This window comes from Anguilla rostrata, chromosome 5, assembly GCF_018555375.3.
Source record: "Anguilla rostrata isolate EN2019 chromosome 5, ASM1855537v3, whole genome shotgun sequence".
Lineage (NCBI taxonomy): Eukaryota > Metazoa > Chordata > Actinopteri > Anguilliformes > Anguillidae > Anguilla > Anguilla rostrata.
The window spans coordinates 3,284,343-3,303,111 of NC_057937.1; the positions used below are offsets into that span (position 1 = coordinate 3,284,343).

At 44.7% G+C, this 18,769-nt stretch overlaps 1 protein-coding gene across 19 annotated transcripts in view; it reads left to right on the forward strand.

Annotated features, from left to right (window-relative positions):
- ptprdb (protein tyrosine phosphatase receptor type Db) overlaps positions 1 to 18,769 on the forward strand; it is a 317,622-nt gene that overhangs the window by 222,165 nt on the left and 76,688 nt on the right. For 18 of the 19 annotated variants that reach the window (XM_064334592.1, XM_064334595.1, XM_064334599.1 and 15 more), the window contains 2 exons: positions 10,017 to 10,162; positions 12,359 to 12,500. In XM_064334592.1, coding sequence (XP_064190662.1) covers positions 10,017 to 10,162; positions 12,359 to 12,500 — 288 coding nt within the window. Of the gene's footprint in view, positions 1 to 10,016; positions 10,163 to 12,358; positions 12,501 to 12,620; positions 12,963 to 18,769 lie in introns of those variants that run through there. The other variant, XM_064334604.1, reaches the window with a different exon arrangement.

An 18,769-nucleotide genomic window follows, 5' to 3' on the forward strand; every position in this document is an offset into this window, starting at 1 on the left:
CGCACAGCACTGATCTCCGGAAAGGTCCGTGTTGAAAAAATACGTGCTGTACCAGTGCTGTACATAATTTATGTTTTAGAGATATATGAATAGCAGTAAAGATATATATTCATCTTTAAATTCTCAACTGCTGTTCTTTATGCGCTGGATTAGCTTACTCCAAGGGCCTCAGCAAAGCCGAAATATTTCAGTAGATCTGATGGGAGGAAGGGCGTGGGGGGTTTCAGAATTTTACTTCCGTGTCACACACTGAGCATGCGGGCATGCAGAAGGTTCCGGAATGTCTTGCACGTTCCTCTGGGCCTTCTGTGTTTTGGCCTGAGGGCTGCAGCGTCACACTTTGCAGATCGTGCTCTTCACGTCATGGCTTCAGCCGGACCGTTTGGTCAGCAGTGCTCTCATTGGTCAGCAGTGCTCGCAGCAGTGCTCTCATTGGCCAGCAGTGCTCGCAGCTGTGCTCTCATTGGTCAGCAGTGCTCTCAGCAGTGCTCTCATTGGTCAGCAGTGCTCTCGCCAGTGCTCTCGCCAGTGCTGTCATTGGTCAGCCATGCTCTCATTGGTCAGCAGTGCTCTCAGCAGTACTCTCATTGGCTTCTAACCCAGCCCAAACTAATGGCGGGCCTGTGCGGTTCTGAAGTGGAGAGAATAGCTGGACAGAAGATGACAAATGTTTGGTCAGGCCAAAATGCAATCTGCCCACAGTGGCGCGGGGTCATTAGTGGATGACTCTGGGAAGGAGGCAAATGGCTGCCGGATCCACAGTGATGAATGGTGCGGGCTGGAGACGGAGAACTAAAGGCTAAAAAGAGGATGGGTGTGAAATCGAAGCCAATTCCACAGAACCTGACCCCCTCCCTCCCTCCACTCAATGATTGGGTCCAGAAGGCTGTTTGGAAGTATCGTCCCCGGGATGCAATAGCCCCATTTTCAGAAAAGTGCGTTATGAATTCCGGCACTGCCATGGCGGATGATGAATGAGTAATTTGAGCTCTTCTTCATTGGAGGGAAGTGTTGGATGCTAAATGTTTTGTTCAGGATGTCTATTAATAGCGGCCAAGCGTTGAGGAGCATCTCTTGGACCTTGTCCCCCTGCTTGTCGGGTACAGATTTCACGGGGGAATTCTCCCGGTGTATTCTGAATGTGTTCTGCTCTGAGTAATACGGTCTTTAATCAGAACAAGATGCGGCAATCTCAAGGAAGAGTCTGCCAGTGGGTTTTTAGGTGGGGCAGGCGATGGTATAATGAGAGACAGGTCAAAGAAGGAAAACTGAGTGCAAAAGGAAGAAGTCCAGAGCCCTTTAATGATATGACACTGACAGAGTGTAATCCCAAAAATGGCAAACTTTTATGATTACCAGCATGGATATGCGGTATGCAATATGGACGATTTTATTCTTCGTATTCACAAACTTACAGCCTATGATGCAAATAGAATTTGTTTGATAGTTAACCTTTTTTTCTGCTTTTCAAAGCGTAATAGAATAAAGTTAATACTCAATAACCGTAACAGGCGTCGCGATGGCCGTTGCTGTTTCATTCAGTTGCATTGCCTTGCCTTGAGGTTTTTTTTCCATATCCTATTCATGAAGCTACAAACAATTCAGCAGTTATGATTTGACACATACGCAGTTAACCTTTTCTGCTATTGCAGAATAGATTTAGATATTTCCAAGAGCTCTAATGTAGCTTGTGGCATTTCAGTAAATGTGGCTCTTTTTCATCAAGGTCATGATTCCTCTGCCTTGTTGCGTTTCTTGTGCTGTTTCTTTCAAATCAGGCTTTCAGGATTTCTGGTAAATTTAGCTCCAGGGTTTACTTAAAACTCTCTCTCTCTCTCTTTCTCGAAATAAACTATTGTAGGCTTAGAAATCTTATTAACCTACATCTAAAAGGATTGAAAGTAAGAAGTAAAAGTCACAGCACATAAACTGAATGTAATTTTGCTTGAGGTTTTCAACACAAAGTCTTTTTTCCTACAATAATGTATACTGAATAGATACTATGATCAAATGTTTCCCTTTGATATAAGAACTGGAACGTAACTGATTAAAAAATAGAAACCCCGGTAGTACCTGTGAGATGCCAGCGCCCTCTTATGTCTGTTGAAATTGGGGCAGAAGTCACTTTTCAAAAGTTCATAAAGAGCAAGCCTTTGCAGGTACTGTGGAGGATTTCTTTATACATTAATAATTCATTTTATTTTTTCTTTTATAAACCTTTATGCCTCGTAAAGATAAATCAGCTTCCTTCACAAAAAACTTTTTAAAACCCATTACACATCGATCACAAAGGCCTTTAACTGTCAGCAGCCTATTGCCTAAGGTGCAGACATACACTGCATCGCCAGAAGTATGTGGACACCTGACATCCAGCATCTCATCCAAAAGTTGGGCATTCATTTGGATTTGGTCCACCCTTTGCTTCTACAGTAACCTCCACTCTTCTGGGAAGGCTTTAGACTAGATGTTGGAGCACTGATGCCGGGATTTGCTTCCATTCAGCCAGAAGAGCATTAGTGAGGTTTGGCACTGATTGGGCGATCAGGCCTTGAAAAAGTTGTTGGATGGGGTTGAGGTCAGGGCTCTGTGCAGGCCAGTAAAGTTTTTCCAGATCGTTCTCGACAAAACCATTTCTACATGGATCCAGGGGCATTTCTGAAACAAGAAAGGGCCTTCCCCAAACTACTGAGGAAGCACAGAATCATCTAGAATGCGATTGCATGCTGTAGCATTAAGATTTGCCTTCACTGGAACTATGGGGGGTAGCCCAAACCACGAAAAACAGCCCCAGACCAAGGGGTGTCCAGATACATTTGGTCATGGAGTGCATGTGGGGACTTGCATGTTTTCATTTGTTTATTTATTTATTTTTAACTGTTAAAAAAGATCCCCCAAAGGAAATAATCACACAAACACACACACACACACACACACACACACCACACACATTTCAGATCACAGTGATGTCAGAGATTATGGGCCTTTGTTCTCAGCCCATGTTATCTTATTGCCTAGTACAGAACTTGTCACGATGTAGCTATGGGCAAGCACGTTGCGGTTATACTGAATCCGGCCCTCATTTTTCATAGATTCAGATGAGGTATCACTTCTCTCTAGCATTTATGGTGTTTGCTCTCGTGTCCATGTATGAATGTGGCTTACAGTTATCAGGGGAGATGTGTTCCACTAAGAATCTGTCGCTTATAATTTCCTCTCTAATGCACGTAATTAATCACTTTGATGTATTTTTGTTTGTGGAGTATTAATCACAGATACAGTCAACCATTACTGGAGACAGTGCATTTTGTTTAAAGGACTGGAGAGCATTAGACCATTAGAGCAGTCATTGCTATACACATTTAATTGTTTTTTTTTTTGTTTTGTTTTGTGTGTGTGTGTGTTTGTGTGTGTGTGCGTGTTTTAGAATTATTTTGTAATGTTTACCTGTAGTCAAAAGTACAAATGAAATTAAAATAGTTTATCGTCTTATTGCCGGAACTGCGAAAGCCCTTTAGAATGTCTACATACTTTAATCATTCCATGATTGGAGATAGCTACCGCTAACGATTCAAGGAACTGCAGTTACTATCAAATCTATAAAACTTCAAATTATCATCGACGTTTTTACCACGCAGAATTATTTCTCAGACCTGTTTTACAGGCGTTAAAATGATGATAACCGTTTCATCTCGGGATAGAAGTTCTGCAAATCAGAGAGGTGGCTTATCCAGTATCCAATGAGCCAATTTTAAGTCAGAGTGTTTAGTTATTATCCCACAGTCCAAATGCTGTGACTGTTTTGAAAGAGATTATGAGCATTGTACAGATTTGTGAATATTTATCATTATAGAAGCTTAGCAGTAAAACATGCCTGAAAGCTGTCATTTATTTTACTAGTATTTAATGTTTATTTTTATTCGTTGGGAAAAAAATACATACTTAACTAGGAGATTGGCTTAAACGCTCACATTAATCTGGCTTCATACAACATTAAAGAGGCGTTTTTGTTTTATGATGACTTTGCGGTTTTGCATGTGTCTAGGAGTATCTTGCATCCCCATTATGCATGACTCAGTGTCTTTTATAGTAAAACACTGTGAATTATTTGCCCAATTATTTTGTTTAAAAAAGGCTGCCGTATTAAAGTTTAAGTTAAATTCATTTATATTTGCTTTTGTAATTTCAGTGTTTAAATTTGAAATCCACATTTAAAGCAGTTGAGTCAGATTTTCATAAAGGAAACTATAATGCAGCTAGGAAAACAGCAATTATATCCAAACTGTTTGCTGCACTGTGTTCTGGTGATAATGCGGTTCAGTGGAATGTTTTCTTGCTTGGTGGATGACTGCTGCATAAAAGAAAAGCAGTGTGGTCTTGTGTCACAGCAGACTCCCTGTATCCTATCAGATAATTAGCTTCTGCAAATATAATTTGGATTCTCTTGAGGAGGAACAGACTGCACAATTAAAGTTAACTTAGACTTTATCCTTGGCCCCTTTTTTCTACAGTTTGGGAAAAGCCTGAATGCCGGTTGGTTGGCCAATCACAGCATTGTATCAGCTCCTGTCAATCACAAAGTGTCGTTACACAGTCCCGCCTTCTCATTCACCCCTTTCTTTCGATCAGTGTAAACGAAAAGTATAAAATAGACTCGACTGAAACAGGGTTTTTAACTGTTGTGCTATGGTTGGTGTCTCTCTTTTCCGGCTCAACTTGAATTTGAATAGAATAATATGAAGGTAACCCGGGCATCGGTTCCCCTGCTTCACATCAGATCCACGGTGACCCCCCTCTCAATCTCCAGATTAAATATTTATGCATTTTCCAGTGTTTTGATCCTTGTGGGAGGCGATCTTTCATGTTTTCCCCACAGAACTGCTCTTTTTGTTTTAATGAAGGGAAGCTTCAGCTCAGAGCGATCAGTCTGTTCTTTAGAGCTTCTCTCAGGACGCGGTGGGGATGTTCAGCACAGTAACAGTCTGACTCACTGTATGCATTCAGTTCAGTTTCATTCAGTCTTATTTGTTTAGTGCCTTTTCACAGAGACACCATCACAAAGACACTTTAGGAAACAAAACAAAATGGGGCAAAAACCAGGCCTACTGTTTATCCTGAACAAGTGAGCTGCCGTATGGCTGGTTTAGTTTAGGCACCAGGCTTAGGTATGTGGATGAGCCCCACGTCCTAAAACCGGATATGTACGGTAAATTGCGGAAATATCGGATCTGTGACACATTCTTTGTTGTTTTGGCTCTGCACTCCAGCACATTGGATTTGAAGTTAAATAATGCATGTGAAGTTAGAGTGCAGACTGTCAGCTTTAATTTGAGTGTGTATACTGTAAGTCCATATGGTGTACGTCCATATGGGGGGGATGATTTATTTATTTAATTATTTTAAAAGCAGGAAATGGGGAAAATATGTTTTGCGTCAAGTTCCCAGGTCGGAGAAGCTAGGTCCAGGGAGGGGAAGCCTGCATAGCAGTGTGCTCAAGCGTGAGTAACACAGCCTGACTTTTGCTGAGAGATTGAGATTTTCACTGACGCTCACACATATGGATCATTCACTCTCAGCTTTGACCTGTTAACTGCTTTTCAGAGAGAGAGTGTGTGCGTTATTAATTGCCGCTGGTGGCTGATGGGAGGGGGCGATAACAGGGACCAGCGATTGATTGAGCCATTTCCTTCTGTTCATAATAAATTGATTTTGATAAGCAGCTGTTGTTTGAGCTTAGGGAGTGCTCTTTTTTTGTCTTTTGGGATGAGGGGGTGGCATTACTTGCCTCTGGGCATATCCATTTTCCAACAAATGAGTGGGAAATCAGGCAGTGTTGCGTGGTCGTGAAGGATTGGAAAGAAATTAATGATTTGAAGGATCCTCGATTTTAAAGACCTAAATGACTTGAAAGATCCATGATTTGAAGGACCTGAGTGTTAGTCCACAGTCAGTAGCACCAAGCAATAGCCTACCTAACATCGGGATGCATTACTTCTTTCTACAGTGTATATCGTCCTCCTTGAATTTCTTTTTTTTTTTTTTGCCTTGCAGAACATCTGAGTGAAATCCTGTAGGTTTACGCAGGTTTTGTTTCTCTACTCATTTCACTGCGATTGCTTTACTTCAGAGATTTTAAATCTTCTTCACCTGGCTGGTAATTAGGTAGCCTATATGAAAATGAGGGAGGGCCCCATCAATTTTAGATCTGCGGAGCTAGTCCTGTTGTTTTTGCTCTCCTCTCTCCTATGGGAGTATCGTGCTTGTACTAATGCCGTTCTCTGCAAGCGGTCCCTGGCTACCGCGTAACCAGGCCCCGCGTCCGTCGATGTTTAAAGACGAATGTGGCGGGTGTGAAAGACCGTACGCGAGGTTAATGACATTTTTTCAAACACTCAAACCTCCATCCATCTGTCATAGTGCTGTGTTTTAATCTGAAAATTGTGTCAGTCTGCTGCCAAAATGTTAGGATTAATCACGGGCTGGCTGTGCTTTGCGGGTAAGTAGTCCTGGATGTATCAGGGCACACGTGTTGAGGATGTCATTCTGGAAAGTGATCTACGGTCGGTAGTAGTCTCGAGTCAGTGAACTGAAAGCAGAGTCCAAAAGATTGTTTAAGCAAGTGCTATTTACTAATATTTTTGTCGTAGCTCAACTTGTAGCTTACTGGTTCTGTGAATGTCAGTAATGGGATATTTCCAATGCTAACATATATCCCATTGATATTATATGTGCACCTCTGAGGGAATTCGCACTGCTCTCTCATATGTGTCCATTTATGACTGCAATAAATTCACTGACAGCAGCACTGACCTTATGGCAGTCCAGCCTCCCTTTTTTTGCTGAAACAGCTTGCTTTTATGACGTCGTCACATGTCTGGATTATCTCCCATGATTCTTTGCGACAGAGACTGAATTGAACCTCGGAGCTCCTGAGGATCTTGTGGCTGCAGAGCATGGAAAAAGTTTCTCGAAATTCTGTCATTGTATTGCAAAAAATATAACTTTTTGGTAGCCAGATTTTTATTATTTTATCTAGATTTTTCTTTTGATTCCCCCCTCTCTTAGAAGCACTACAACTAAAATGTGAAGATAGATTGGAGGGGGGGTGGGGTTGAATGGCAGCAGTCTGTAGCACCTTCAGCATCTGATAGTGGGGCAGTGTGTGGGTGCTGTGGGGTGGGGGGCATTGGCATAAGTATGTCACTTTCAGAAACAGCCCCGTCCCGTCCCCAAAATGGCGCCCTCTCTCCCCCCCTTCCCTTCGCCTCTTGATCCATCCGGGCGCATGACCGCCGCCGAAGAAAGTCGCCAGATCCGGCCGGGGCCCTTCAGCCGCCAAATTATGCATCCGGCGTTCGCCCGCGCGCGTTCGGCCGAAAAGGGAGCGGCGGGAAGCTCCGGCGCGTAGCGGTTAGCGAAGTTAGCGACCACGGCGGGGTTATGTAACCCGCCCGGGGGAGGGCCTCGCGCGGCGTAGCTCCGCCCACCGCCCCGGCGCGCTCAGGCTTTACACTCTCTCATTTGTTTGCGGGGCCGCGGGGCTTAGCACCGGATTAACTGAGCGAGTCCCTGTTTTAATTCAGGTAGATTAAGCGGTCCCCACAAAGGGGGCGTGTGACCGAGCGGCCGGAGGGCAGCTCCAGGTACCGCGTCCTGTTTGCTTGGCGGCTTCTCGTTTGTTCTCTCCCGCGGCCAAGCTTAGATTGTTTTATTTATTTTTTTCTCCACATTTATTTATTTATTTGATTTTTTTTTTTTTTTTTTAAACGCAAAAGCAATTTATTTCCCCTTGTCGTTCTGGCCTGGCCCGGTCCGGCCGTAAGCTCTTAAGTAGGGATTTTCACAAATGCACCCCCGAATGCCATCAGCCGCGGCGTTTCTGTGACGTCTGCTGACTGCGGAATCTTTGATGTCACTCGGCGTGACTCCCGTGATTGGTGCACAGCATCAGTCCTGATGCCATCAAAAAAAAAAAAAAAAAAGCAATTCTTCCAATGCGGAGAGACCAGCCGGAGGTGGTAAAAAAACCGAATGTTTCACACGGAACAGGGCGCGGTACAGTAGCGCTGTGGATTTATTTATCTGTTTGTACGCTACAGCTGTACATAAACGGGACGGGCCCGTCTGGGGACGCAGGGGACAGCTGTGCCCGTTTGCCTTCCTCTTTAATCCTCTGGTGTCTGTGACAGAGCGCTACAAATGATCCTAATTTTCCACACCACCAGCGGATCATCCAGTATGTGCCTCTGCCAAGCACCCGTCAGGGAAGGTGTCAGGTACAGACCCAGCGGCCCTGCTGGTTACGAGGGAAGAAACCAGAAGAAGTTTTGACAATAATTATCAGAATCGTCGCAATGGAAAGTATCAGGAATTTAACGTTCTCCTGTGTTTTAGTGTGCATTACGTTTTGCATCCAAAGTGCCACGGTTGTACATGAATGTATAACCTGGGGCTTTCTTGTTATGACTGATGGTACCACCTATTGCCTGTTGAAAATCTGTTGTGGTCGCATTTATACTGGGTGGGGTGTTTTTAGTATAGGTCATGGCTACCATCAAACAAGTTTCATTACTTGTTTTTAAGATTATTGTATAATAAGATTATAGTTTTTTATTATTGTAGTATGAAATGTGCAACACTTTCTATGAATTAATAAGATATCGCATACACACACACACACACACGCCATGTGTCACTGTACATGTCAGTATACTTGAGGGACAGTGTCAGTCGGAATGTCCAAAAGATTGGGAGGGAGGTATTTAAGAGAGATGTGACGGTTAGGCATCGACGGTCTCAGGGGAACGAGGCTGTACAGATGCTGTGTGTGCGCAGGCCAAAGTGTAAAGCAGGTCATGTTTGGATGGGCTGGATTAGCAGGCAGCCACTGTAGCTGCTGTTCCCAGAGCTAAAGCCACAGCCGCTGTGGGAAGGTTAGGAGGAGCCGTGCCCTGGAGCTTTATCAGGGAGCCCGAGATAGCGTCGTTGCTCCCGTTCTGGCATCGAACAAAGAAAGCTCTGTTCTCCATCCATTTTAAACCTGCCCTCTTGACTTCCCACCACTTTTTCTTTTTTGTTCCTACCCTTCAATAGCTGTACTATAGTAGGCAAGACCTCTATACCAATCGGGAGCCTCAGAACCCTTAAGGACCTATCAGCTGGCAGCATGCTTCCTCACCCCGCCATCCCATTGGCCGAGAGGCCTGGGAGTGTAGTTCTTCAGGGGTTAACTGATCTGAAATGGCAGGTTTTTTTTCTTCCTTTCAGCTGTTAGCTGAGAGAGCACAGCTCTCAGGGAAGGTTCATCGATGGCGTTCTGCATTAGTACCGCCTCTAAAGCCGAAGGTCGAATTTGAAGCAGGCGCTTGCTCCTTTCCCCCTGAAAGAAGGCAGGTCCACAGTTCTGATTTGCTCAGCTGAGTGAAATGGTTTGTCGCTGTCCATTGTCTAAATGAAAAGAGTACAGAATGCGAATCTTGTGCAAACATACAGTAAAGGCACGCACTCTTACACATACAATAATGGTCAATATTGAATTCTGATATGCAAGTGACTAAATGGGTTACTTTATATGCCATGCTTTCAAATAGTATGACAGAGTGATACTTGCTGCAAAAGTGATTTAAAAAAAGATTCAATCCAGCACAATGTTATTGTTTTGCCTGGCAACTTTTCATCAGAACATAATGTCAACACTGTATTGGCTGAAATGCAAATCCTTGGAGTATTATGTTGGTGTGCGTGCGTCTCTTCTGAAATGTCAGTGTTTTCAAATAGAACCATTGTGTTGCAGTAGGCATCTTATTTTACAGATAACACACAACACACAGACCATAAAACGCCTAATGCTTTATTCCTATATGCTCAGTAACCTGAATTGCCGGACGTCCAGTTTTCCACCAGAATGTCAGGTTTTTTATTTGTACAGGTCTGGTTTTCCGGTTCGTGGTACCGAACCGCGAATCGGGCGACCCTGTCGGTAACTGACGGTTCTCGGTCTCCCCTCTCTGTCTTTCCAGCGCCGCCGAAGTTCCTGAGAACCCCCAACGACCAGACGGGGGTGCAGGGCGGCGTCGCCTCCTTCATCTGCCAGGCCGCGGGCGACCCCCGGCCCAAAATCGTGTGGAACAAGAAGGGGAAGAAAGTCAGCAACCAGCGATTTGAGGTATTAGGTCTATTGTTCTGATGTAACATGCTCGACATCTGAATGCTCGGGGGGGATCAGGGGGGGTGCTCAGGGGCGGGGGGTGGGGTTCGGTGTTCCGGTGGTAGTCCCCGCTGCTTTGCTTGCTCTCTGTAATGCAGTCAGTGCGCTCCCATTTGCACTCGTACATGCATGACTTCTATAAGGACATAGATCTGGGGCTCCCCATGGTAAAATGTTCAGTGCTAAATCAACTCCTACGGAGTGCGTGTGGTGCTCATTGGACTTACATGTACTCTCTTAGAGTTGAATTAACACTGGAGTGTTTCACTGTGCAGAAACTGTACGTTTCCCCAGCCGACCAGTTAAAAATCATCTGATGTTTAGTATGTATGTTATTAAGCAACGGCTTTGGTGTGGTGAATATATAGCATGCTCACTTTCCAGTCAGTGGTCATGATTGTAAATGTATGATCTTATCAGAGTTTACTGTTCCATCGCTAGCAGCAGAACGTTTGCATGCGTCTCTCTCTCATCTCTAATAAAGCACATTCCCTTCCAGCCACCAGCAAGATCCCCCCTTCTACCCTTCTCATGTTGCCAGATCTCCAAAATATTTCCCCCTAAAAAATACTCCTCATACTTCACACCATACCCCCGTTTAACACCCGCCATTCGTCATTGACTCGAATGCATTTTTAATGCAAAACTTCCCCTATGAATGTTTTTTATTTTATTTTTTAAACCCTAAATTTAGGGGGGTTAATCTCCCAATCTGGCAACCAAACCACTCACGCTTAGAATGTGAGCGACCACGCTTAGCTCCGCCCACTCCCGCTAAAACCACGGCAGAGCACGCTGCCTCTTCACTCCCCCTCGCCACCCATCACATCGACGTCCCAGCTCTACCCTCGACGACATGAACGAGTCTGCCTTTATTTTCGTTCCTGTCAAGATTGCGCCGCCACGCTATACTTATAGTTGTTGTTTATATGCAGTCTTTATACGTGGAAATGTGATTCATTAAGTCCGGGCGTGTGGGTGAACAGTGAGTATACATCATGGCGAGACTGCTGAACGAGCCAGGGGCTCTGTGTGTATCTGTCTCAGTGCTGTTTAAACTGTCATGGTGCCGTCCATCCGTCCATCAAAAAGCCGTCCGCCTTGTCCTCCGCGCTCGTCATTTCGTCAGCGTTCGCCCAATCGTCCGACAGCGTCTTTCAGTCACATTCAGATGTTTGTTGCTTCCGTTACGTTTCATCAACTTGTATAATCGTGCTTAAAGCGAAGTGAGTTTGCTTCACAGTACTGTAGCTTTTTGAATGGGACAATAGAACTCCAAAATGGCTTTTATGTGTCACAGTATTAATGGATGTGATTGTCCGCTCTATGCAGAGCATTACTGGGTGAAATGGGCGGAGCTCCTTGTTCCCGAATGAACCCTGCTACAATGCCCATCCAGCATCTTGCCTAAGTGTGGCATCTGGGCCGGACAGAAAAGTGCTTCGGTTGCATAGTGTGCCTGGTTATTCAGTGAAATGCATATCCTTGACATGGAAATGCCTGCATGTGCAATATCTAGCTTGCAAGATAAGCTTCAGGAGCTAAAGCAGCTTAAATTCTCTTCTGACAAGCAGCATCAATTTCCTGTATTTCACTCTGTCATACCTGTATGTTGAAGTGTACGCAAGTGGAATGCCGATCAGAGATTTAAAGCTGGAACATCTGGGTATGTCCATGTACAATGTATGGCATTCAAGAGAGTATGTAGAATAAAAACAAGCACATTATAGGACTGACACACTGTTCTGTTTAACCCAAATGGGACCGTGTCACACTTTCGCATGGTTGTAGGTCGTCAGTGCGGTGGAGGAAACAGGCTTATGTACTGGTTCTGCCTGATTAAATTATTCCTGCTCAAGTCTTTTTATTAACATGCTGATGTGTGTGTGTGTGTATGTGTGTGTCTGTGTGTGCATTACATTTTCAATCTGAAAAGCAGAGGTAGCTAGTCTGAAGGATTCAGACCTCACTACGGTCATTAAAATTTAGTTATTATACTCGCCCTCCTGAGTTCAAAACGTGGAACACAAAGCACCAGAACCGCGGCGAGGCCTAGGAACCGCAAGCCGACGCTTCCCCTCCACGGAAATGTTTCGTCGACAAACTGAGGACAAAAAAAACTCCCGTAACATATCTTGTTTCTCGCACCTGCAGGTGATAGAGTTTGACGACGGCTCCGGCTCGGTGCTCAGAATTCAGCCGCTGCGAACCCCGCGGGACGAGGCCGTGTACGAATGCGTGGCCTCCAACAGCGCTGGAGAGACCAGCTCGTCCACCAGGCTCACTGTGTTACGTGGTAGGTCATCCACCAGGCTCACTGTGTTATGTGGTAACTCGTCCACCAGGCTCACTGTGCTATGTGGTAGCTCGTCCACCAGGCTCACTGTGTTACGTGGCAGCTCGTCCACCAGGCTCACTGTGTTACGTGGCAGCTCCTCCACCAGGCTCACTGTGTTACGTGGTAGGTCCTCCACCAGGCTCACTGTGTTACGTGGTAGCTCCTCCACCAGGCTCACTGTGTTACGTGGTAGCTCCTCCACCAGGCTCACTGTGTTACGTGGTAGCTCCTCCACCAGGCTCACTGTGTTACGTGGTAGCTCGTCCACCAGGCTCACTGTGTTACGTGGTAGCTCGTCCACCAGGCTCACTGTGTTACGTGGTAGCTCGTCCACCAGGCTCACTGTGTTACGTGGTAGCTCGTCCACCAGGCTCACTGTGTTACGTGGTAGCTCGTCCACCAGGCTCACTGTGTTACGTGGTAGGTATACCCCCCTCCCCCCGGCTCCCACGAAAAAAAGAGCAAAAAAACAATTACTTTCGTTACTTTCTGACTTGTCTAACCGCCTCTGGTCTACCAGGTAAGTGTAAATCACTCTTGTTCTCTTCTTTTGTCCTCTTTCTACCTGTTTTTAACGACACACGGAAGTCCTCGGTGTCTAATGTAGCCGGCGCGACGAGACGTTTCAGATGAGAGATCACCGCCCCCCAGTGCATTTTGGCGCGCTTTGCTTAGCCTAATGAACCTCATTCAAATTCAGTTTCCCGTCTTCAGGAGTTAAAAGTGCACCGCAAGCAATTCCCTCTGAAAACTCATCTCTGCTGCGCCTCGGCTATTATTTTATATCCACGCGGGATTAAAGTTATTACACAGAGTGTTTTGCTGGGCAGAGACACAAGGTAGTTGGAGTCAGACCTGTTGTTGCTTAGCTTGGCCAAAAAAAACACTTTCCTCTTGGGCTCTGTTTGTGCAAAAAAAAAACAGTGTCCATTTCCCTGTGACCCGAGCGGTCTTGGATGGCCACCGGACTGTGACCTTGTTGTTTAACTTCGTTAATTAGAAGAGGCCGACTGCTTTTCTAAACCCAGTAAAAATGTGATGGTTTTGGTTGAGATCAAACAGAAAATATATCCCATGAAAACACTGCTGTTCTTTCTTCTTTTATAGTTTTTAGCGTCGTTTTGTTTTGGTTGGTTCGAGGAGTGCGGGATAAAAAATGAATTAGCACCGTGAAAGAGAGCTGAGGTGCTTGTTTAGATTGAGTATTCTGTCCGAGGTGGAATTTCAAGCTCTCCTGCGTTTATAAGGACATGACTTCACACGGTGTTCATCGCTTCGTACGTCCCAGGCCAGTGCTTCTCTCTGTAAAATCAGGAAATTCACAATCTTTTGCCGCTTCCCTTTCGCCCGTTGTGGAGCGGTTTTATTGAAAGCGTTTCCCAGTGGAACGGACGAGGAGGAAACTGAAAAAAGCTATTGTTTTTGGTTAGCTTCATAACACCATAGCATTAAAGCTCCAGCTCCAGCGAGAGCAGATCAGATTGACCTTTGCCGTGCCCTGACTCGTAACAAAAAAAAAATTAAATCCCCGAATGATCTGTACTTCTGTCCTGCGCATTGGGGAACTGTCTTATCTCACCCCAGGGGGTGAGTTAGATTCACTCCCCGCTCTTCCGTCCCGTTCCTTTATCGAAGAGACGCGTGTTATTACGCGCAGTCGTCGCTGACCTTTCGATATCGACGCGAGCGAACGAGGACGCAGTCAGTTGGTATTGCATTACCTTGCATTAGGCTTCTCACACCTGGTGACAAACAGTTGGCTGCGCGCTCGTGTCCATTGATTCCGGAGTGCACGGAGCGTAGCACCATCGCTGTGGAGGCAGAGATGACTTTATCTTCATTTCCGTTTCATTGTTCTGCTATTGTTGAATAGCGGAGAACATCCACGGCTTCAGGTCAGATCTCACGCGTGCAATTGGCTTGATCTAGTACGCCACTGACGATGAAATGGCCCTGGTCTTTGTTCACATGAACAGCAAATGGAGATGAGTGATTCATGTGGTTTGTCACCTTTAACCCTCTAAGATGCGAGATCACAAATATGTACTTAGAATGTTTGTATCTCAACATTCTGATGCTGATGTAACAATCACTGCTGGTTAATGAAAGCAGTGGAGTTTTAGAACACTGACTTCAGAAGAAACATTCCGAAAAAACATACTCAAAGGGTTAAAAGTGCGTCAGGGTCATCCTGTTGTCGTGCTGGCACGTCTGGTCGGGAACAGGAGAAAGGCCTTGATGCAGCTGGACAAAGCGGATGGTTTCTGTCCTTTTAGATTGACTGCCCGTTTTAACCTGTTCTCCTCGACTCCTGGAAGATTTGCTGTCTCATCACTACCGCCGCCGATCCTCCCCAGCACTGGGTACGGAAGCTCAAGTGGTCCAATCAAGGCCACGGTCAGCTGAATCACGGTGATTAATCCCCTGACAGGAGCATAAGTCAGGGCCCAGGGTCAGACAGCCCTGATCTAAATCTGAGCTGCTCTCAGTAAGTGGAGAGCCGTGCCGTTGAGGTGATTACACAGTCCACCGTCTACACCGACCGCCATTAGATCTCACCACCCGCTGATTTGTGCCTGCTGAGGTTGCTGCAGGTTTACATCACGTGGACCTGCGCTATCCTTGAATAGAGATTTACACTACTGTCAGACCTGTTTCCCCCGGAGGAGGGAAAGCCAGGCTCGTCCTCACTTAGAGGCAACGGGGGTTAATACAGGGATTCACAAATCTGGCCCTGGAGGCCAGTAGTGCCGCTGGTTTTCAATTCTTCCCCTTTAATCAGAACTAAGTTAAACAGGAGACACCTGCTGAGTTAAATCTCTGGCCAACCAGGAGCATTTATCTGTCAATTGACGAGAAGAGAGAAGGCAGAAGAGAAAACCAGCGGCTCTACTGGCCTCCAGGGCCAGGTTTGAGAATCCCTGGGTTAATGGGTCCATGCTGCTTTGCCTGAAATCAGGTCAGCGACCAATCACAGGCCATCTCTACTTCTCTTTAACTCATCTGACGTGGTCAAAGAGACCAATTGAAAGAGCACGGAATGGAATTCCACGTGGAGTTTCTTGTGCTAGATTTAGTGTAGTTTTAACATTTTTTTTTTTTACATTGTGTTCACAGCCAGCGATGCACTTTGTTCCACTTAAAACACCCCTCACTTTGGCATGGCTCACTCTCTGCTTGCTGTCCGTGGGACGTTAGATTAGGGAATGCAGCTGATTAAGCTTAATTGTATTGATTTATTTTTTTCCCCTGTGTGCTTAATTTAACCTGGAGGTCCATTTGAGGCCTCGCCTTACTCTTGCAGTTCCAGAGTGTTGGGCAGGGAACGTAAATCCTGCAGCCCGTCTGCTTGTCCGATGCAGAGTGCTTGTTTAAGTAGGACGTCGCGCCTACGAGCACCATGGGATCTTTAAGGAGACGGAACGTCACCTCTGCCTCTTCATCCGGAAGAGGCAACTTCTCTAACCCAGCGCTCCCTGTCCGACCCCCCGTCGTTGTGCTGAAACAGTGACTTTAATCGGGCCGGAGGGAGGGAGTGTCCTCCCTACTGACTCGCAAAATTCACAAAATTGGTTTTCTTGGAGGTGTCCCATCCTAATAATATCCTAACTTAGCCAATTATAGCTTCAGCCAGCACGGAGGAGGAGGGTAGTATGGGAGCACAGAAATCTGGCTTTTGTGCCCATATTTTTATTTATAATTTTGTCTCAGTTTTCTAAAATATGATGAATTTTCAACAATTTATTGGATCTGTTAAAACTTTCTTCAAAAGCCGCTCTACAAGTATTTGTGGGAAAAGGGAAAGATTAAAGAACCAGTTGTGTTTTAGGAATATGTACTATAATAATATGTATTCCTGTTTTCTCTGTAGTTGAGTTGGTGATTATGAACTGGACTCCTTGGGCAGCTTGTGTATGTGAACAGACAGAGTGGCTCCAGTCACACAAGTATATGGTCTGCTAATGATGTCACACCAGTAATGAGGCTTAAAACCCCAAGTCTGATTGTTGCTGGGAACAGAATTATGAAATTATTTGTCTTAACGTACTCTTGGGTGATAGGGTCTAAAGTTGCTTGTGAAAAGCATGAACCATGAACTAAAACAGTAACAGGAACCACAGACTCAATTTTACAGCTCTTACGCAGTCTCTTTATTGCCAAGCCAATAAAAAAATCATAAAAAGATATAAAATACAGCAACTGGTTAAAAGTTCACAGTTAAGTTCAAGATTATTGGAATTTAAAAAATAGAGGTAAAAAAAACACTTGAAAAAACACCCAGACTGCACACTGCAGACTTCAGAATACGGATTATGTGCAAGTACAGTCAAATAAACAAGCGTTTAAATGGTAATAGTCTAAATGCACTAGCAGGCATTTCTGGTCAAGCCAATTTGTCTCAAGCTTGACCCTTTATCGTTAGAATTGTCAGTGCTACAGACTGCAGGGTAAATAATCACCCAGGGCAAGATCGTAAATTCGCTGTGGAACTAAAGCGCGGGCTGTCTCAGACAGCAGAAATGTTGTCGTGGCCGAGAGTAAGCCCTGGGTATTTGGAAACTGCTGAATTCCCTCACCTCCATTTGCAGACTGTGAGGTTAAGAGGGTTGCCAGGATACTAGGGATCACAGGAGCACAAGTTTCAGGTAACAGATGGGAGGGGCGTCCAAACAAGCGCACTGTCTTTTTTTAGATATGCAGGGGAATATTAACCAATGCCAGGAGAGCCCACAGCTGCAGACTCGTCGGAAAACGGAGGGGTTTTGGAGCAGGTGTCTTATCTCATTGTCCAGATGAACCCATTTATGCAGAAAAAAAGTCAAGCATTATCGCTGAGGTGGAAGCACCAACCTCAGGCCTACCGTTATTTATTTATTTATTTATTTATTTTTAGTTTTTTAAATTATTTATATAAAATTTCATCCATCCGTCCACAATCTAACCCAATTATTCTTGGTCAGAGTTACAGGGGTGCTAGAGTTTATCCCAGAATGCATTTGGGCAAGGAGTACAACCTGGACAGATTGCCAGTCCATCGCAGGGCACACACACCATTCACTCAATATTCACTCACACACTCATACCTATGGGCAATTTTGACTCCAGTTAACCTAACCTGCAGGTTTTTGGACTGTGGGAGGAAATTGGAGTAATAGAAACAAGATTTGGCAATTAGCCTTAGGACAATAATGAATAGAGAATTAACGATATATGATGTTACCCTAAATCATGGTGTTACATGGTGGCAAATATGATATTGTGATGCTATACCACATTCAGTGCACAATGGGTATCAGGTGTGCACCAAAGCCTAAGGCATTCCTGAGGAATGTCGATATTCCGCAATCTTCCCATTCCCATTCCCATGTTAAATCCCCAGTGCCCTAAGCCTTAAAGGACTCCTCCCTGTTTTCCCCATATGGAATTCCGTATATGATGCCGCTTGATCCCGTTATTTATGGCTGTAATTTCAAAAAAAAAAGGAGTCGACTCCTCGTGTTTAAAATTGATTACTTTTAAATTAAATCCTTCCTGAATTTCCTGGTGTAATTAATAGGAGGCCATAAATCTGGCGAAGTGCTTCTGGTACAGTAACGCGAGAGATTTAAGACGCAGAAGCAGTTTGATGGGTCGCTGAGAAGATGAATGTGCAGTAAAGGGCGGGAAAACAACGCGAAAAAAAACAGCTGCTCTGTCCATACAAGCGTGTCGGCGGAGTGTATTCGGATGTAATAGACTATGTTGTGGGGAGACAGTGTTCATTTTATAAAAAATGTAACAAATACAATAGCCTACTTGTCTATACCGAGAAAATTGATTTTATTATAATCAGCCAGTTATTGCTGGTCCTTGCTACCCCAAGCTTCCTACACAAAAGAATCTGCAAACTTTTCCTTTCGAAGTAAATTGTGTTGCTGAATGATTATAGGAAGATTAAAAGGGGGAAAAAAACGCTTCCTGGGGGCTTCTGTAATGTGAAATGCATCTGTCTCATATTGATTCTGTGACATACGACACTCGATTGGGGCGAATTTGCATTTATCCCAGGCAGTTGAAGAATAGTGCCATGATGTCACGGTTGGTTAGATTGTCATAATTTCTTAAAAGAATCAGAAGGTAAATACGAAAATATGATCTATAAAAGCAGATATAAGCATTTCAGTAGGAAATGATTTTGTTTGGTTTTGATTCTATAATATCAGTATTGTATGTAGTGCTGTGGTGTT